This window comes from Aulostomus chinensis, chromosome 20 (genome assembly GCF_037954235.1).
Source record: "Aulostomus chinensis isolate RoL2024-O1b breed Wild chromosome 20, RoL_Achi_v1.0, whole genome shotgun sequence".
Taxonomy (NCBI): domain Eukaryota; kingdom Metazoa; phylum Chordata; class Actinopteri; order Syngnathiformes; family Aulostomidae; genus Aulostomus; species Aulostomus chinensis.
Genome location: NC_141339.1, coordinates 4,924,426 through 4,945,892, shown reverse-complemented (window position 1 = coordinate 4,945,892; position 21,467 = coordinate 4,924,426). Strand labels below are relative to the sequence as shown.

At 42.1% G+C, this 21,467-nt stretch overlaps 1 protein-coding gene across 6 annotated transcripts in view; it reads right to left on the bottom strand.

The window, feature by feature from the left end:
- Window positions 1–1,189: 1,189 nt before the first annotated feature.
- The window catches only part of fynb (FYN proto-oncogene, Src family tyrosine kinase b), a 78,208-nt gene continuing 57,930 nt past the window's right edge, over window positions 1,190–21,467 (bottom strand). For 4 of the 6 annotated variants that reach the window (XM_086190354.1, XM_086190353.1, XM_086190357.1 and 1 more), the window contains 9 exons: window positions 19,588–19,686; window positions 14,444–14,547; window positions 14,090–14,239; window positions 10,555–10,719; window positions 7,147–7,326; window positions 5,724–5,800; window positions 4,437–4,590; window positions 3,442–3,573; window positions 1,192–2,936 (listed from right to left, as the gene is read on the bottom strand). In XM_086190354.1, the coding sequence (XP_086046480.1) occupies window positions 2,728–2,936; window positions 3,442–3,573; window positions 4,437–4,590; window positions 5,724–5,800; window positions 7,147–7,326; window positions 10,555–10,719; window positions 14,090–14,239; window positions 14,444–14,547; window positions 19,588–19,686 (1,270 nt within the window). In that variant the 3' untranslated portion in view covers window positions 1,192–2,727. Of the gene's footprint in view, window positions 2,937–3,441; window positions 3,574–4,436; window positions 4,591–5,723; window positions 5,801–7,146; window positions 7,327–10,080; window positions 10,237–10,554; window positions 10,720–14,089; window positions 14,240–14,443; window positions 14,548–19,587; window positions 19,687–21,467 lie in introns of all 6 variants that reach the window. The other 2 variants (XM_086190359.1, XM_086190358.1) reach the window with 2 other exon arrangements.

Genomic DNA, 21,467 nt, shown 5'->3' with positions numbered 1-21,467 from the left:
TGAGGCGACAGTGCTGACCTCTGCACCACCGTGCCACCATAAAAATGAATCTACTCTTTAAACGTCTGATGATATGGCACACACCTTGTACGGAAATTCATGGTCCCTAGTGTCGTCATATTAATAAAAAAATATAATAACAATAACTGTAATAATGATGATGATGATAATAACAATAATAATAGTGCTGAAATTTGGTTGCTGATGTTAGCCTCATTTATGTTTCAAAGAACTCCAGATGTTGCTTTGAGGGCAATTAATTAGAGAAATAGAACCCATATTTTTCTTCATTTGTAAAGTTTGTTTCCAGTAATGCGAATGTCTGGATCTCCATTAAATAAATCGCTTGTATGCTATTACTTTAGTATTCATAGAAACATATAAGAATTTTCCAAGTAGTCTACATGTCCAAGTGCACAAGTGCATCTGTGTGTGTTTTTGTTTGTGTTTGTGTGTGTGTGTGTGTGTGTGTGTGTGTGTGGGGGGGGGGGGGCAGGCCACAACAACAAAAACAGGAAGGATTCATTCAGCGCTATGGTGCAGGGCAAACTTTCGGGGACTGCCTTTTAGCTGGCCATGACTGTGCACTCCTGACCTTCCTCAATTCAATTGATCCACAGATCAAACAGCAGAGGACAAACAGCAGAGCGAGAGACTTGGGACAGCAAATGTCGCTCATGCGAAATGAGTGAAATGTTTTACTACCACGAGAGCTGCGATGAACCTTTGACTCATGAAAATTTGCAAATCAATTCATCTTCACTGTTCTAGTTGCCAGACAGCAGAAGGACGACATCACTTCCTGTGCGGGCTTGGACAGTGAAGAAGAATTGATTTTTTTTTTTTTTTTTTTGCTTTGTGACATTTATCATTGGTAACCAGGCTAACTGAAGTAGCAGGGCTCTGTTTCAGAGCTAAGACATGACGACGCTCTGTCCATAGAATAGAATACTCACCAATCCTGCATTTTTACACAGAATCGGAAGTATTTCTCATACAGATACTGAAACAAGCCTGCTTATTTTTGTGACTGTACTAGAATCAACCCTTCAGCTTAGCTTGAAGACTTAGCTAAACCTTCGCTTCTACAGGGTTGCTTGAGTATTAACTGCTACTATTCCTACTTCTTTTCTCTGTGAGCGCTTGGTTTAACGTTCATGCGCGTGCAGTTTTGTTTTTTTTGTCCCGTCTCATTTGCGTATCTGTGAAGCACCTCGGTCAGCTGATGTACTTTTTAATGTTCCATGGAAATAAAGCTGACTAAATTTCACTTGTGTTGTGTCTGCTGAGGGACTCAGCATGGATGCACTTGTACCCAAAACGTTCCCACCCCGAAAAAGCATGTGGTAGGTAAAAGTATGCAGAACTCCATTTCGTCCTACTTGTGCAACGACAATAATGTTAAATCTAATTTAAGTACATAAACAATATTATGTATCATGGAAAGTTAAAAGTTTTTATTGTTGTTTTCTGAATTTCCAATGCCAAATCACTGAATTAAAACATGTTATGTTAAAAAAAAAAAAAAGGAAAGGAAAGATATAAAGGAAGGAAGTTCAAACCCCTTAAGCTATACAGCTGAAATGTGAAGCAGTGAAACCAGGTTTCAGATTCCACTGGGCAGCGTTCACCTCATCTTCCTGCTGCATGAACCGGACAAACATTATAGCTGACACTTGAAGGATCACTTGAAAGGGTTAAATAAAAACATACTCTGTAAAAACAACTCAAACACTGATAAAATAGAACCTTAATATGCAATAAAAGAGGAGGTGAGATGGGCCAGGTTCAGCAGTAGGTCGACACCCTGCAGGCTCAAGCGGAGGAAACGCTGCCGTTCCCTGTAAACAAGAACCATGTTGACATGGCAGAGAAGCCTTGGAATGACAGTTCAGATACCACATACATATTCTCTTCTTAAATTAACGTCTTTTTTTTCTTCCAGCAAAACAAAAACAAGAGTCTTGAAGAAAAGACAGACATTTTTCCACCCACGTTTCTCAAAATCTTATAAGCGAGGAGGGATATGTTCAAAATCTGTACACGCTCAGCTGTGATTTACAAAATCTGACGTATATTGTTTGTAAAAGAATCTGGGTTCATACAGCATAAGCCTAAACAACAACTAGCGGTCAGAGGAAAGCAATGAAAAGAAGGCTATTGGAGGACTGTGCCATGATCAAGGGAATAAAGAAATATTCTGGGTGGGTGTTTCTTTTATACATCCTGGAAAAATTGGGGAAAAAAAATATACTGAGGCTTCCAATTCAATCTGGAGAAAACAATAATACACCTACAGATTAAATTGTGCCTGCTCAGGTGCTTATCTGTGAAACTATGCGCTTCCTTTGCCTCCATCTTTTTTATTATTATTATTTTTGTGTAGGAGAAAATAAAATCTTTAACTGAAGCAAACGAACAAGCTAAAACAAGCTTTTCTTATTTACACTGAATACAGGTATTTCATTGCATTATCACAACCCCAGCTGACCTCCCTCCCTCCCACATTTACTTCTTAACAGTCGCACTTGCACAGTTCAGACCCTAGGGGGCGTGTCTGAGACTGAAGGTTGTGGGGAGGAACTGAAATGCTCCAGCTGAGCTAAGGAAGCTGTACAAATCCTTCAAATAAAAGGCCTGGCTGGCAGAGAGTCTTGTGCCTCCTGTTCCAGCCTTGAGCCAACCCCTGGAGTGAGGGAGGGAGGGAAGCAGGGACTGGGAGGAGGTCTAAAGGTTGTCCCCAGGCTGGTACTGAGGCTCGGTGGCTGTGAAGTAGTCCTCCAAGAAGGCCTGCAGATATTCGAAGGTGGGCCGCTCCTCGGCGTCTTTCTTCCAGCATTGCAGCATGAGCTCGTGCAGGGAGATGGGGCAGTCCTGCGGGCACGGCATCCTGTAGCCTCGCTCCACCTGCTCCAGCACCTCGCGGTTGTTCATGCCTGAAAACAACAACGTGTGCAGGCGAAGAGATGATTGAGCCGGGAGCTCTTTAACGGATCAATAGGCCAAATGTGTGGAACTGCTTTGCTACAGTGAACTTCCAGTCTGCTGCAGTAACAATGTTTTATTAACATCTTAAATCTACACAAGCCTTTTAATGGCCTCTCTCACTGTCCTATTTGTCTGAAATCTGACCCCTAATTATCAAGAAGGACCAAGTCCCTCAGCTCACTGCATGTTCACCTTCCTGCCATTCTGCCTCCAGCTCAGCCAGCCCATCTGGTTCCCCCTCCCTGCATGCAACTGAACTCTTTTTTTCTGCATAAAAGCTTAGTAGTCCCACAGGCAAGCAGCAGTAATTAACAGTTCTCTCATGTTCTGCTAGGGAAACAAAAGTTAACCAAGCATTAAAGGACCTTTTAGTCCCATAAACAGCAGGAGGGGCTGTTGGTTGTTGCTCCTTATCAAAACTACAAAGCTGCTCCACTATTACAACTTGCTCACCTGGGTAAGGCACCCGACCTTTAGTGACCAGCTCCGTCAGCAAGATGCCAAATGACCACACGTCCGACTTGATGGTGAATTTGCCGTACAGCGCCGCCTCCGGGGCGGTCCACTTGATGGGGAACTTGGCGCCTGCAGTGAATGACATTGATGAATTTGAGTGTATCTGCATTTGAAGGTTTTGTCTCCAGCCTCCCCTCTGGCAGACTCAGAGTCATGAGAGCACCAACAGGCTGAAGAACAGCTTCTTCCCCATGGCTGTTAGGAGACTGCTGCAGGAATAATAGTTACCTGTGACTGCACTTTAGCACCTCATCACTTTATTATTTATCAATTACAATGTGCACATACACAATTATACATATCTTACATATACCATATTTGTGACTGTCATAGCTGCTATGTGTGTGAGAGGTGCTGCCAAACAGAATTTTGTTGTACACCTCTGTGTAATGACGATAGAGCTTCTTCTCTTTACTCAGCGGTGTTGGCGCCCATTTCTCCTGGTAAATATGTGTTTGTGGTTGTGGAACAGCTGACTTGACTGAAAACTTGACTCGATTTGTTCGCCTGACACAATCTCGTGACGCCTCAGTAGCGTTGTTTCAGACTCTTTAGCTGGCCATTATTACTTCAAAGTGTCAAATCTGAGTTCCGGAGGTGATAAACCACTCCCACGTTGGCCCCATCACCTCCCCTGCAGACCCCTGGGAGGCTATGAGCACATTGACTGTTCAAAACAAGTGGATGAACCCACCTTTTTCTGCATCATGGTTTTGAAATCTTGGGACAGGACATTACCATACCTCTACCATAAGGTGGCGCTATATAGGCGCATCTTTATTCTGTTTCAACTCGTCATCAAAAGGTAGCCGCGCCCAACAGCCCACCCTGCTTTATCCTCTTTTTTTCATCTAACTGGAGCCATTATTCACAATATACTGTGCTGAAGATGTGACATTAGCCACCAGACACATATCAGGAAACAGACCGACCTTGCCGAGCTGTGTATTCATTGTCTTCGATGAGTCTGGCCAGGCCGAAGTCAGCGATCTTACACACCAGGTTGTCTCCGACCAGTATGTTGGCGGAGCGCAGGTCTCTGTGGATGTAGTTCATCCTCTCGATGTAGGCCATGCCAGCTGCCACCTGGAGCACAGCACACACGACACGGACGCATCAGCACACCACCAACATTAGATCCTCCTGCAACTGGGATTTATTTTCCAGTGTATTTTATTACGTCGGTGTCACCGCATTCCATATTGCGTTTGATACATGCGAACTGATTTAAAAATGATTTGCAGCGCTTTTGATGAGTCTGACATATTAAGGGAAAAGACTTTGAATTTGGAGAGCAAACTAATGAATGTTGCAGTGGTTACAGCTCACACTGCTAGCTATTAAATAGTGTTGATACCTAGTATTGGTTTCATAGTGGACTCCTTCGAAATGTGTAACTGTGCAACAGGAAAAATTCAGTTTGCTCTCTAGTCCCAGAGGGGGCAACTGAAGATGCACAGAGTAACAAAAAGCCGCAGGAAGTAGCCCTGTCAGATACAGGTCGTACACAGGATGACCTGATCATGCAGAACCGAGACCATCAAAATGAAAAGCCAAGCTAAAATGAAGTGGACTAAATCTACATGACTTCAAATATAAGCTGGAATTCAAATCAAGACCAAGATGATTCGCATTTTTACAGAACTAATTGCATCAGTATAATGTCATGTCTCCCTTTTGCTTCCATTTTGTTTTTGTGCCGGCTGTCAGTCAAAATGATTCACGTTACAAGTCTTTGCTGAAGTGTGTCCTTCCTGCTGATTACCCCGACATGAGACATCAGTCCCAGTTCGAAGAAACGTCAGTCGGTGAATGTCAAACTATCACGGATGAGCATATCGAAATGCAGTTTTATTCTCTGAAAAAAGCGAGCTATTAATGAAAATACTGTTCTGAAGGTAAAAATAAATGAAATAAAAGGGATTTCTAATCAAAAGAGAATAAAACACTATCTGTTCTAAGGCTGATTGAATCTAAGAAGGAAATAAACTATAACATAATACTTTTACGATGAGGGAAATTCGAATAAAAAGACATCTAAATATATTTTCATGTTTCATCTCTGCAGTTAAGGTAAATTGTGTAATATTTGAGAATCTATTTAATGAGCTTTGTTTTGGAATGATATAAAATCTTGCCATTTCTGGAAGCTTTGAAAGGTTAAGTGTAAGTGGTCAGAAGACAAATAAAACATCTTTTTTTTAAATAAAAACTGATACCTGTGCTGCCATGTCTACCAGGTTTGGCAGCTTCAGACCCCGCCCCTCTCCATCCTTCAAGAAGTCCAGGAGGCTTCCTGCAGAGGAAGAATATGTCTTTGTAAATGTAGCGATAGTAAAAACACAGTAAATGTCCTACATTCACCAGTCAGACAACGGTGGTGTGATACTAACCCACTAACAGCAAACCTCTGAGAGCTGAATATGGCTATGCACTGGCAGGACATGAATCAGGAGCTCGGTTCAACCAGACATAATCATCCTTATCCTCTCTGTCCAATCCAGCCATGACTATGGCTGTTCAAAAAAGTTTTGTTGGCAAAAGTTGATAATGGGGCAACGTGTCATTATTTTAAATTGTTACGGTGTGCACAACACTATTTATATTCATGCAGGAACAACTCTTTTGCAGAAAAGTGCACTGAGGACTTTGCTAACCTGTCCATGATCGTTCACTGCGCTAAGCTTAGCTAGCTGTTAGCTGGTCTACGAGGGTCTCAGCTTTCTAATGCAGCTGAGCGAAGGGTATCATCTTCTTTTCTGGTTCTGGGGACCATGAACAATAAAGGTAGTTCAGAAAAAGTTGCCGTGGGACTTTAAGGGCAATCCAATAAGGTGACACACCATTAAAAATGTTGAATTTCTTGAAAATTTGATCAGTGTTTTGGATCAGGAATCAGAAGCCATGATTCAGTAACGAGGTGGCGATGCCTTGAGATGGTTGTTTCAAAATGATCCCTCTCTCTAGTTGCTTGTGTAGCCACCAATGTTTTACAATAAGATTATGATCCATATCAAACAGAACAGAGTAATACTATGAATGACAACATCAGTTCTGGTTGCACATACCAGACGTGCCTAATGTAGTTTACCAGATCAACCATGCTAGCACTAGCATTCTTTGTCCCTTAAGCTTTCTGCTAGCTGCCATTTCCAAACAACCTCAGAGCTAGCTAGCTACCTGTAACCTTACACGCTGAAAAAAAGTTGTGGAAAAAAAAGGATCAAGTGATAAGGCAGGTGTATTTTCTGGCAAGTCGGTGTGTCACAAACTTACAAAAACAAGTTTCCCGACTAGAACGCCGGCTCATGGAACTACAAAGAGTGTTGCTTCTTTTGACTTCAGCAGAGAGGGTTGAGCTAGTGAGACATAGTGTCAAGGGACTTCTGACTATGTGAGGAGTTTGGCCTAATCAGGTTGGGTCTTAAGGACCCAACAATGTGCCCAGTACTGGTCCTAACATAAGGCCTCATCTATGGAGTGCAGTATGGGGTTTCATGAAGGCTTTCATCTTACATCAGTTTTACTCTTGAGCGTGACTTCCTGCATTTCTGTTTTCTCGATGATGATGCGGAAGGTTTGAGCAGTGAAGGCTAAATATTCAGTAGCGGGTGTGTGTGCAGTCTGAATACGTTGGTCTACCTTTGCCCATGTACTCTGTGACGATGTAAATGGGTTCCTCAGATACCACAGCATAGAGCTGCACCAGCTTGTCATGGCGGAGCTTCTTCATGATCTGAGCCTCTTCCAGGAAGGACTCGGGTGACATCGTGCCAGGCTTCAGAGTCTTCACCGCCACCTTGGTGGTGCCGTTCCACGTTCCTGGCACACGCACACATGCGCACATTCAGTACAGCTGTAGCATTGATTCACATTCAAATGACATAATTTCCAGGTCACACTTGACAGAGTAGATGATTGGTTGGTGAGTTAATGACAATGAAGTAAACATGCAACATGAGATCAGGAGACAGGGATGCAAATCAGTTCGTCTTTAATTCACACAAACTTGAGCTGAGGGATAATTAATTGGGTATGAGATTTAGAGGGGACTTTGATTTGAAATAGCTTTTAAAAAGCCAACAGAAGAATCCAGCAGGGATTTGAGAGCCACAATACGCCAACACAGGAGCAGATAATCCTTTGTAGGATGATTAACAAAAGCAAGCCTGTAAGCTCCTCACTGGATGCATGCCAGTCGCTATAAGGCTGCATGGCTGTGCCATCAATGTACGCCGCCTCTAGCTACGATGTCAGCATGCATAATTAGATCTGGATAACGGTAATCAAACCAATCAAGTAGTGCTCCATTTTTCTCTTTCTGTGACACCACCAGATGCAGAGTAGAAGACAGAGCAGACACTTGGCCCTCATGTGTTTGTTGGATTTGGGTTTTTGCGTGAACTCCTAGCTCAGGGCTAGACACAGCTGGATCGAGCGGGTGACGGTCACCTGCTGCGTAGAGACAGCTGGGTGTCATCTGGGAGAAGCCTTATCCCCAGCATCTGTCCAGCTGGAATATGATGAGAACATATACTTCTATCTTCTGTGGACGGAACTACACAATCGCCATGATACTCAGGAAAGCATTTGGACATAGGAAGCAGTTTTGGAGGTAAATTTGCATGAAGTGATTAGATTGGAGTAAATGATTTATTCTTTTCTTTATTTTTGAACATTATCTAAGAAATCATTTCATCTCGAAAGTTATTTCATTTTATCCAGACCTCCCCAAAATGCCCATTTACCACATTATACATTGTTGGCCATAAAAAGAGCAACAGATTTACCCAATTTATTCATTATTGGTGATACTGAAAATCTTGGGTTGAGCCTTAATTCATCGTCCTAACCTCCTAATGCCGCTCCTAAATTAAGGTCCCTGCACCTAAATTTGTTGGATAAGTGAATTTTAAAAAAAAAAAGAAAAAAAAAAAAGCTAAACTAAAGTTGCAGTGGTCAGAAAACATGTGCTGACAGGGGAAGCCTTGTTCAAGTTTAGTCTCTATAATTATATATATATACTGTATATATATATATAAAATCAAACATAATATTAACAAAAGAGAATACAATCCCGTGACATGATGGCACTATCCAAAACCGGCCCCTATCCATTCCAGGGACTGTTGTAAAGACATCGTCCCCATTAGGGTGAGGACCTAGCACGAATAAAGGTTTAGCAAATGGAGAAATGTAGCCAGTCAAGCCTGATGTTACCATAACGACTGCTTCTTCCTGTTTCCAGGGGAAAGTGGCTGTCCCAAAGCTTTTATACCCCTGGCTTTAATAAGAATGCCTCCTGAAGGTCCAGAGCGTGACTTCATAAAGAATGAAACTCAAAGTGAAGGCTAAGTGGATAGCGACTGGTTTGGGGCTGAGGCGATTACTCAAAACATCCCAACTGGCAAAAGCTGAGTCATAGCTCAGTAATTATCACGATTAACAAATGATCCTTCATTTTTGGCCAGACCTGGAAGGAGTGGCCCAGTGAACGCGTCATGGGCTTACTGACTGACGACTCTCAATGTTGAAAAAACAGATGTACCTAAAGCAGCGGCGTAATTCCCATTCCACAGCTGAAGGCGGTGCTAGCAAGCTGGATTCTGATGTCATAGATGTGAACGCAAGTGAGGCGGGATATCAATGCTAACTAGAAAGCCTCGGCACTCACCAGCAGACGTGACCTCTCAGAGCGAACTGTTCAGGGCCAACCATTTAACTTGAGGTCGGCAATTTGAAACAGATCAAGCATGGCCGTTGCCTACTTACTGGAAATAATGATCACTAAATGTGACTTATCTAAAAACTGGAATGTACATTTAAACATTATTACCATCATTTTGCTGCCCAATAAAATACCCACTGGGCCCACTCGTATTTAATTGTGTTATATTGTAGTGATTAAAATGAACGTCTTTTTCTTCCTGCTATACCGATAGCCATAACCCCCCATCACGTGGTTAACATGTTATGTACAAGTGGGACGGATCGCCGTCACCACGGTTAAAATATGGTTTGCCATGGAAACGCGCCTGGCTCTTTGGCTTTGCGCTAACCCTGAGCAAATGTGGCACCCTGCTGGGTTTTGAGACCAGGGTGGGCCGCTAACCTTACCTTCGTGACAATAACCATCAGAACATACACCTAAATTTAAGTTCGCAACTTCCAGTTCTGTTTACACACAAATACACAGATACTGCTCTATATTATTCTTGAACCCATACGCCACCGAGCACTTCTCTGGTTCACTAGGCTTTTTGTCAGCAGCTTGCTGGTTAAGTCACCTTTGCAGTCTTGCGTTGTCTCTTTGTTGGTTTGGTTTACATACTTTTCCCCTTACATTTGAGTGTTTATTGCTTTTTGTCCTATCAGTTTATTTATTTTAAAATGTAAGTCTTACGTAATGAATTGTAAACCTGAGGGAAAGCTGGAGAGGTGTACGATTCCATTTATCTTTATCTCTAAATATAAATAAGAAAGAAGGGAGAGAGATAAAGAAAACCTTTACAGGAAATTCCAGCGTGGCCACTGGGGAAAATTTGAAACAGGTAGTTTTTTGGGGGATTTTCTTACCGTAAAACACATCAGCAAAACATCCTGTCCCCAGCTTTAATTCCAACTCAAGTGTGTCTCTGCTGATCTCCCAGGCATCATGACTCAAGCCCCCAGTGTCAGGGATGTAGCTCACACACACGCCGGTTAAATTAAAGCACAAACCATCCGCACTTTCTACAGGGGAGGGAAGGCAAGGCACACAGGGTTAACATGCATTGAGGCACAGTGAAGGAGGCCACCTACAGAGCAGAGTGGAAGCTGAGTCTGCTGACATACTGGATGCTTTCTGACAGGATTTTGGGAGGGGCGGTCAGAAAACAGAGGTTTCCCTGGCAACAAACCCAAATGGAGAATTATCTAAATGTACTGCCCTATTTTCTCGTTTGATCCCCTCTTCTCCCAGGCCAAATGATTTGGAGTCAGTCAGACTGTGGTGGCTCAGTGTGGCCTCCTCCATGCAGCCTCTTTTTCCGGAGGCGACTGGATCCGTACCCATCCAGACCTCCCCAAACTGCCCATTTCCAAGACGCTTGATCAGCTGCAGTGACTCCCGCGGGATCTCCCACACGTCTTTGGTTTTGACTGACAGGTCAGCGAGGCGGGGCATCCCTTTGTGGCAGGGAACCACCAAGCGACAGCAGAGCCCCGCGGCTCGGTCTGCACAGGCCACACAGCGATGCAGAAATAAGAGCATAAAGAGACGTACAGAGTTAGCAAAGCATCTGGCAGGAGAGGGAAGAAAGCAGAAGGTCTGAAAGCTAACATGACAACGAGGGCACAAGAGAGAGTAAACAACAAAGCTAGTGATCAACTCCTTTCGCCGCACATCTGGCTGCCACTAGGTCAGAGCAGTTGTCCTACTATGATTGCATCAACCAGTGAGACAGAGGTGCTTTCACCATCCTTTCCCCTTATTTCACACACCAACATCAGTTTACTAGTCAGATTCTTGGTCCTCCAGCCAGGTCCTTGTGCATCCAACAGCTCTACCAAAGCAACTGCTGTGTCACCTGTCACCTGAATGGCTGACCAGATGTTAAAAATCTTAACATACTGTCATTATCTTCTCGTGGTGAATGAATACACCATAAAATGACCTCATGCCGCAGTGAGAGCTTTTGTACCAATGCTGTATTTAAGGACACGCTCTGTGTTATGACTCGCTTTGTTAATGGCATCTACAACCTACATATTCGCTACGGTAATGAGGGTAATTTACGTGACGAGATTGCTCTTCTGAGAACTATACATGTTGAGAGTTCTAACTAACATAAAAACAGAGGTTTTACACACCATGTGAAGCATTAAAAGGCCATGCTTGTTTAGGCAGCTGAGTGGTACTCCAGCTGCTTCAAGTTCGATTAGCTATGCTCAGCGTCACTTTAGCTGACAACAGTGTGTCATGCGATCAAACATCTCTTGCTTTTACTCTGGAGGAAGCTCTGCTGTTTACCTGCCATTGATCAAGCCAGTGGATTAGGGCAGTATTTCCGTTGTTAACGTGGAGCTGATTGACACTAAAAAGAACCCCTCCTCTTTCCCTAAAGCTACAGGGGGAAGTTACCCCCCCACCCCACCTCCTCACAACCAGTGATAAGAGTCCAGGGTGTTTGTATGGGGCAGTTAAAACGAGATAAAGGCCTCTGCCTCACCCATGGAAATGCTCTACCTGCAACTTGGCTATCAGAGCCCATCTGGGCCACTTGGCTGCTCCCTCAGCTGCTCCATTCAAGCATTGATACAATGTACTCTGCTCCCTGTCATAAAACCTGTCAATATGTGGACCGTATCCAACACCAAGCATCCAAACACCGCGTTTCCTAGAAAAGTGTGCCAGCTTAAAAGTACGAGTGATAACACCTTGAACAAAGCTAAAAAGGAGAGTGAAAACAATCCTCCAATAAAATCCCTTTTTTAATGGTAAAGGAGGAAAGTCTGATGCTGATCTAGGACACATAACTCCCCCTAGTGGCAGTGTCAAAAGCCTGGTTTACACCTGGCACTAACAGGTTTTGTCTGAGTTGTAGACCTGATGCATTTACATCTGGTATTAACAAGCATCTCCAGTGTTCCCACTGAGAACCAGTGATGATCCAATCAAGCTTTTTACTGCACAACCAAACCTCACATCTTCTTCTTCTGATAGATGTCTGCCGAAGCGTTTCCGTCACCTTGTTAGTGCGACCATAAAACGACTCCCTACTACTACCCATGACTAATTTTCTCTTTTATGAAAAAAAACAAGCTTCTTCACTGCCCCAGAAATCTGTATAAATTCATTAATTTAAAAGTAATTTACTTTTTCTCTAGCATTAACAGTCTTTCCCAGAGAAATGTTTTTGAATTTATCCATTTTTGACTAATCTTGTCTTTTTCTGGCAGAAAAAAAAACGTTCATACTGTCACAAAAATTTGTATAAATTCATAAATTTTTAACTTCTTTTCTCGTTTTCTGGCAGAAAGAAACTTCTGTTCTGTTACAGGAATTTGCATGATTTTATGAGTTTTTAGAAATGAAATTTCTCGGATTAATTTTCAGAAACAAGCTTTGACACTGTCACAGAAATGTGTTCTTTTTGTGGCAGAAATCATCTGCCATACTGTTTTAGAAAGAGTAATTCCATATTAGCAAAGCTAATTTTTAACAAATGTTCTCTTTTATATGCAAAAAAATAGGCTTAAAAATAGTATGCCCCAATTAATATAATCTGTTATTATTTTAACTAATATTGTCATTTATTGCCAAAAACAAGCCTCTATATGTCCCAATAAATATCAGCCTACATTTTTTTTTACATTAATTAGCACAGGTAAAGGAAAACCATTACGTGGGATGCAGTTCTGTATGACAAGAGCGATATAAGCTGCTGGTCATAGAGGACCATGAGGGGTTACAGCCGTAAAGCTCCCGGATGTACTGAATAGAACAAAGCTGTCATTTATTGCTAAACCTTTCATCTACACAGAGCAAGATTGTTATTTGTTCTTTCAAAGGCTATTCAGTCCTGGTTTCAATATGAATGTGACATGGATGGTTGTTGATTCTCGAGGTCACACAAACAGACTTCTGTTACGTCTGTAAAGGCAGTAAACAGTAAAGAATGCCACATTTGCTCTGAAGTTCTTTCAAGAGATGAAAAAGAGAAGGAAGCAGCAGAGAGCAGTAGAAGCACAGGCCCTGAAAAGATTGAAGGTTATTTGGAAGGGTGGTGTGTTGTCAGCTCCATGCACCCTCTCGAGTGGCGATAAAACGTAGGGGAGGGGGATTCACTCCCCCATGACACAAACATACAGAAAATCCATGGTGCTGATTTTAAGACATAAACAATAAGATCAATAAGTCAGTGCAGCAACTGGAGCGTGACAACAACAACACACCAGGAGCTGTGACAGGGAGACAGAGAACGGGAGTGATAATTAAGAGGTTACAGACTCAAAATAAATAAATAAATAAATAAAAACATCATCATTGCTCCAAGACATAGAACAAATGAGAAGTAAATAATACAGACAAACAATTAGTGTGTGGGTAAAACTGTCTATTCCTATAAATATGATCCTAAAATTTGCACATCAGTGGTACAGATGAACGAGAAAGAAGAAGTTCACTTCACAAAAACAGGTACTAATCCTGTTGTTCTACTTTTACAGATTTGAAGTCGCATGAGGTAAGAATAAACTCCTAATTATGAGGCTACAGTGAGGTCATAAATCCCGCGATGACCTGGGGCGACTCCTGCCTAAAGTTACAATGTATTGCTTTTAATCCACCTAATGTTCACAAGTTGACGGTCTGTATTTCCAAAATTACTCTGCTGAAAGATGAAACCAAATAAAGTCAAAAAGATTGAGCTGAATATCATATAATTGAAACAGAATATGCATGAACTTCATCCAAAATATACCCAATAATTAAATACCATACATAGTCTGACTAACTTAGTGAAAATAAAACATCCTAAAATTATAAAATATATATCTCAAAAATATCCTGAAATTCAGCAGAATGAACCAGTGCCATCCATACCTGAGTAATGCTGAACCAGTTGCTGCAGCGTGTCAAACTGAGCCCTGGTGGTGATGTAGTAGCCACCACTGTCCAGCTTACGGATCTTATAATGCTTGACATGGTCTCCTTTCACATCGTCCCAGTCCCGTATGGACAAGGAGAAGGCACCTGGAGGGAGACAGATTAGAGTTCCAGGCTTACTGAGGCTCCGTGCTCAGGCGTAACGGACACGCTGCCCGCCGTGTGGGAAATATCAGCGCTCAAAAGGACTGTAATGACTTCATTAGGCCGATGTGAATGGTCTCCTTCCACCTGACATACACACAGCTAGCGTCAAACAGGGAGTTAGTGTGAGTGTGTCTGCGGTTTTACCCTTTGTGGTTTCACTCTCCCGGATCAGGTAAGTGCCCCGAGGGTTGCCCGTGGACAACAGCTGTCTCTCTGCATCCTTACGGCCCAGTTTACCGAAGTACCAGCTGCCATGAGACGAGAAAAGATAGGAACGCAAACAGCTTACATTGAGTGGTCTGGAGGGGTCCCTGAGAGTCATTCTAAGAAGGAAAACCAATAGACGAGACCCTGACAGACTCGCCCGTCACCGTCATCATCATCCTCATCATACTGTGAAGGAGGCCGCTCCCCTGGTCCAGGTGCCAAGTATAATTCTTGCGTTCTCATGGTATTAAGGACAATAGGGGGCTGCTTTATAATTAGTCGACTCTTACAAAGAGTTAACGGAAGGTTGTAAGTTCATTATCAACTGGATTGTAAACACTTCATAAACCCTTAATTAACAGTTGTAATGACTTATAACCGAATCTTCTGTACATCAATGCGGGGTCACTGACGAAGGTACGGTACACGATGACATTTTTATCAATATGGGTTAAATTGTCTATCAGATGTTCCTACCTCGATGGATAAAAAACATCTTCATGTAACGGACGAGGAATTAGGTTATAACTCATTTACAACTCTTCGTTAATGGTTCATGAGGCGATTCGATTTTAGACCTCGACTTTATTTGTCTACAAGTAAAAGCATTCACAGCTCAATAAATAAGGGTCGGCATAACCCTCATATGATGCAATTGATAACGCATTTATAAGCATTTATTCAACCTTTATAAAGGGTTACTTCAACCATTCATTTCTTTTGAAATCAGCAAACAGATAGCAGCAGCAACGCTTATTTGCTTTTTCCTTTTGAACAATTGGTGGAACAGTGTATATTTCCTTCACCTTTCTTTAACAGAACGTTAACTTGAGTTATCAATTCTATACAATGACAATAGAAAAAACATGAGCCGGGAAACAGGGACACAGGCAACAGGCAGTCTCAGTCAGAGTAGAACATTAGTAACAGTTTTGAAGCGTGTTGTAGCGGCCAACTTGGGAAGGGGGAAGCTCAAATAATACATAAACACATAATTCACCCGAATAAATCATGCGCATATGTAAGGATCCATGTAGATATTCATCAACTTAGCATGAAAAATGAAAGGTAAAATGTTCACCTGATCATTTGTTCAGTTAAAAGAAAAGCAAAGAAGCGTTGCATCCACTTTCTGTTTACTGGTGTACGAAGGAAAAAAAGAAGGGCTGAATCAAAGTGACTGACATATTCCATTATACCACGATCAGAAGAAGAATACCCCATCCCCCCCGCAGAAAAGACACCCTGCTCCCCACTTGGATGACAGCGTCGCTCATGAATCACGTGTGACAGCAGCGAGCTGCTGCACAAACAACGTCACAATGAAACCCAAAATTTCGACAGCATAAAACAACAAACTTTGTATTGGGGTTGCTTCTTTAAAGCACCCTGCCACCCCAGACACGCACGCACGCACGCACGCACGCACGCACGCACACACACACACACACACACACACACACACACACACACACACACACACACACACACACAGGAACTTCCCCAGCTGCACCCAGGCGACCGAGGGAATCTGAGGACACAACTTTTTTCCCCCAAACACCTACCAGTCCACTGCTGTTATCCAGCGGCTCAAATAAAAGTTCATCGTTATCACACATCAGTACTCCGCTGAGGAAGAGATCCACCATCTGACTGCTGTATCTCAAAGATGCTGACGTTGTCACAGCAACAACATCCCGCCTCTCATCATCAGCCTCGGTGATGCAGGATGTTAATACAGTGAATTACCTCAGCATCAACGTGAGTTCACCTTGAGGATTTTCTTTTCATCCACTGAATCTTTCTTAAACAACATCTTGATCCCAGTTTTTCAATCACTCAACTTCAAGGACATTAATATGGAGAGCGAGGAGGGTGAAACGGGGTCGGCCGCTGAAGGTGTGTCTTGAATTCAAAAATGTAGCTGGAGTGCTGTAATATGACAGCCTTGCAGGGATGCTAGGAGGGCTGCCGACTACCCCTCCCCCTGGGACTGATGCAACACCCCTCCCACATGGTTTAAACATGACTGTTCAATTTTTTATGCTTCGTTATTTAATAACTGCTAATAAATGAAACCTTCTGAATAATGGGAAATAAAAATAGCTAAGGGGCAGGTAGATTTCAGATTTCAAATGAATGTTAGACCGATTAAAGAACATCACAAGTGTCGCAGTTCATTAAAAAGACCTACATCCTGATTTCTAGATATTAGCCCTTCATACATGTATTAATCATCACATATCAACAAAGCCTGCAGATATTTAAAGACATGAAGACCGATGGAACCCATATTTATGAAGAATCAGCTCTGCAAGCCAGGTACAAGCTAGTCAGCACAACGTCAAGTTCTTTTTGACAACTACTGTTAATGTAATAATGTAAGTTGGGTAACATAAAGATGAGCCAATGACATCGGCTGTCATATCTGGCTTCCTCTCACAGAACACAAAACTGGGAAAAAATAAGAATGAGAGGGCATGTTGAGGTTAACAGGCTGTTCTTGGCTACTAGCAAGTATCAACTCCAACTGTGTTGGTCGGTCAATCCAGATACATTTTGGAAAATACGGTTTTCTTTAGTTGCTTCTGCAGCTGTGACATCTTAGTTTTACAGCTGTTGGTTCAAAAATGAATATTTCTGATGAATTAAAGTGCCGTACGCTGATATTTATCTTCCAGTGGCATGCTCGTAGTGGAAGGCTGCTTTTACATATTAAACTTTTTATAATGCTGCTTGCAAAATGATTACAGAAACCCAAAGTAATTAAAAGCAAAAATGGTTATATTTGATAATTTCACAATATTCAGAATCATTTCCTGTTCGATTTGGTTTATCAATTGTAACCTGTCTGCGTCTCCACTGATTTCAGACGGTTTCCTCGCTGGATAACTCACTTCTTCTCGCACTGGCTTGCTACTTCCTTCATATGTAAGTCAGAAAAAAGGAAGGGGGGTCTTAATGATTCTTGATTTTCGGATCTAACCAGAAGGTAACAGAAATGCCTTTTGGCTAATTTGCTTTACAAAGTACAACATCTGATAGATGGCGACAGATAAAGTAACAGCTTGTTATTTAGCTCATTCCTACCTTGTTTTCCATAGCACGTCAATTATCAAATCTCCACAGCAAAAGTTTGATTTTTTTCAAAGTAACCAGGGAAACTACCGGACCGAGAATTAAAGGAACGAGAGATCATGGAGGATGAATGGGAATGAATGGACTTCCAAGTACACAATCACATTTATGAGTCCCTAAAGTCTACCTGTGGAAACGAGGCGTAAATGTCTGAGGGTAAAGGACTGGCAGCTCAAGAGGGGGACCAGGGGTTCAATGATTCAGCTCAATCCCACGTCATCATCATCTAATACACCAACGCTGTTGCATTTCAGGTGCGTTGCCAAGAGTTTTACATCATGCAACTGCTTTGTTTCGTTGACGTTTCAACCGACTAAAGCTGCTAGAGTTGCACCTTGGTAGATGTGTCGGTAAGCAGAGCTGAGCCCGCGTCTCCCCTCTTTAGCGAAACTTGCAAATGTTGCGACACAGTTGGGTGTATTTCCATCGACTCTTTCAAGTGAATAAACTAGGATATGAATGACCTATTATTGTTAGACGGGATGAAATACGAACAGTAATCACGACTGTGGCAAAGTAGAACAAGAAGATGTGGTAAGTAGAAGAGGCGCCTTGGGCATCTAAAACAAAGGGATGTCTTCAGTTTACTATTTTCACGACGAGTAATATTGGACATCCCGTGGGAGTTCGTGAATATCCATGAAGATGCACTGGAATCAGCAGCTCAGTCACATGACTTGAATATTTGTGGCATTAGAGCTTTATGACAAGAGGGTTTCCATCTCTCGTTTGGTGCTTGTACTCTTTTTCTAAAGAGGCAAAAACCACCTCAAGTGAGTGCAGAAACCTTTTGGACCATCTGAGGGAGTTCTGCCATATCAATTAACATTTCTAATGCGATACTTCAAATTTCTTAACAAAATACGTGGATGGAAAAACAATTTCTGTTGAATTCCAGCTCTATCTGGCTTGTAATGAGATTTCATTTATTGGAAATTTTCACGGTGGACTTGTTCTCACGTCTGGGTCTTAATGGATGGCAGGTTGCTGGGAATGGGACGAGAGAGGGAAAAAAGAAAGCTTAGTACACTTGCTGTGTATTATCTTCTCCACCAGTTCCATCCATCATATGTGTCAAACTCAACAGTTTCAGATGTTCTTTGAACTGCAGCAACTCTAAAAATGTATGCACTCAATGAACCGTTAAATAAAAAAAAAGCCCTGACTGCTGTATTTTCTCAGTCTGGCATTTCATATTCTAAAGCCATCTCTTTAAAATGCCACGTAAATTTTATCAGGCTAATCGAAACATTCAGCCTGCAGGGGATGACGATGAATTTCCCTCCAGAATTTTTTGTTGCTCGGAAGCTTAACTGTGCACGCGTGTCCGTCGGTCTGCAGCCTCGTGTCCAGTAATCGTACTTCAAAGAATATTCTAGATGAAAGCCACCATGCATGTCCTGGTCCAGTAAAACAGGAACACACACAAACACATCAACATCCTTGTAGTTATATCTATGTGAGGACCAGCATTGATAGAACGCATTCCTTAGCCGCTAACCCTAACCATCACAACTAAATGCCTGACCCTAAACCTAACTATAACATAGTTCTAACCCCGCCTCTAAAAGCAAGATTTGACCTTAAGCTGAAGTGTCTTCACTTTCTAAAAATGTCCTAACTCTGTTGGTTAAAAATGTACTTCTATCTTTTCATTGACATAATGCATTCCCTAGCCCCTCACCTTAAACGTAACTATCTCAACTGACTGCCTGACCCTAACCTTGACCCTAAACCTAACCAGAACCTGATTCTAACCTTGACCCTAAAACCAAGTTTTGATCTTCAAACGGCCCTTTGAAGATGTGAAGACCGGCTAAAATGTCCTCACTTTCCAAAAATGTCCTCACTCAGTTAGTTAATTACATATTCTAGTCCTCACTATGTAGCAAGTACAAGAACACACACACACACACACACACACACACACACACAGTACTTACTCCTCAGCTTGGATGGAGTCCACTGGGGCCACGTAATTACTGGGAATGTAGCCACTGCCACCAGTGGTGAGTGAGCGAGCATCCCACCAGTCTCCTTCACTGGAAAAAAGGGAGAGAAAAGGGGGAAAAGAGAAAAAATGTTACTTCATATGAACTGACTCTACTCTCACTCCTCAGTAACATTCACGGGGAAAACGCACAATGATGTGAGTGTTTTTCAGTAAAGAAGAGGCAGAGAAGGAAGTCAACATGTGGCTACTCAAAGGCAGCCACCCAGACTGGAACTACATAAACATGTCAACTCTGTGAGGGTGGAGGGGAACCACGGAGCCGTTAAAAGAAATGAAAGTTTATAAAAGGGCCACTTTAAGGCTGCAGCTCCAGATTCATCATTCACTTAAGTGCTGATTATTATCTCATTATTCCAGAACAACATCAGACTAAAATGAAACATCGTGCCTTTGTAATGTTTGCCTTATGATCTCATCATTTAAACCTCAATTCCCAGTGGACATTTGTGCAAAATTTGAAGATATTCCTTCAAGGCATTTTTGAAAAATTGCATTTTTATTTGGTGACAGTGACCTTTGACCACCAAAATCATTTCAGTTCATCCTTGAGTCTTGATGGATATCAAGAGATGACGGTAAAGACAACCAGAAAACATAAAATAATGCCAAATGCTACGCTGTCAATCACATGTTCATATGTTTATAAGAAAGAAGAATATTACATCATCACATTTTAGAGGCTACTACTTGCTAGTTTTGGATTTTTTTTTCAATCAACAATGTACACTTTTTCACACTGTAGTTAAGCTCAGTGTAAATACCAGAGGAAGGACAAACAGCCAGCCTGAGTCTAGCCAAACAGTTTATGCAGGAATTTAATGCTGGAAAGGTTCCTTAGCTAAACACAGCTGACGGCACTGTTTATTCTATCGAGGAAAATTGATCAGGACCTCCATCCATCCATCCATTTTCTGTACCACTTATCCGTTAAGGGTTGTGCGGGGGCTGGAGTCTATCCCAGCTGACATTGGGCGAGAGGCGGGGTTCACCCTGGACGGGTCATCAGTCGGTCACAGGGCCATCAGGAGCAACGAGGGGTTCAGTATTTTGCTCAACAATACTTTGACATGGTCCAAGGGGTCGCTGGTTTGATCCTCACTTCCCCTGGTGACCAAGTCAAAGTGTCCTTGAGCAAGATACTGAACCCCTCGTTGCTCCTGATGGCCCTGCGACCGACTGGTGACCCGTCCAGGGTGAACCCCACCTCTCAGCTTAAAAAGATTTTTTTTATCTACACAACAAATATGATGAACAATGTCTGGTGAACGTGATCTGAGAGCATTCTTATTGTAGCTTATATGTCTTTTATTGTGTTTTACTACTGTTTTGCTCATTTTTATCTGTGAAAGATGCAATATAAATACACTTTACTCACTTGTTATGCATATAATGCATTGCAACTCCCCAAATATCTTAATCAATTCTTCTTAAACAATATATTTCTTAATGCATTTTAACTGGTCGCTTTTGTTCAGCATATGAATTTAACTTAGACAGTGTTTTACTGAAGGTATTTAGAATGAAGTGGTATGTTCTAAGTGCACGTCTGGAAAGTGTGTAATGTGGGGATAAAAACACAAAACTAGTACCGATTTATTTAGCATTTCTCATCTAAACAGTTACTGTCTTGCAATTTTAATACTATAGACTTATCCCTCCATCCCCCCACACAAACAACCACACACAAACATCGCATTTAATGATAAGCTGAAATGTGATCTCATCATACAGAAATAGAGCAGTTAACAGTATTTATGATGTTAATAACTGTACAGGGAGGTTGGGGAGAAGTCAGGAGTCTACTGACAA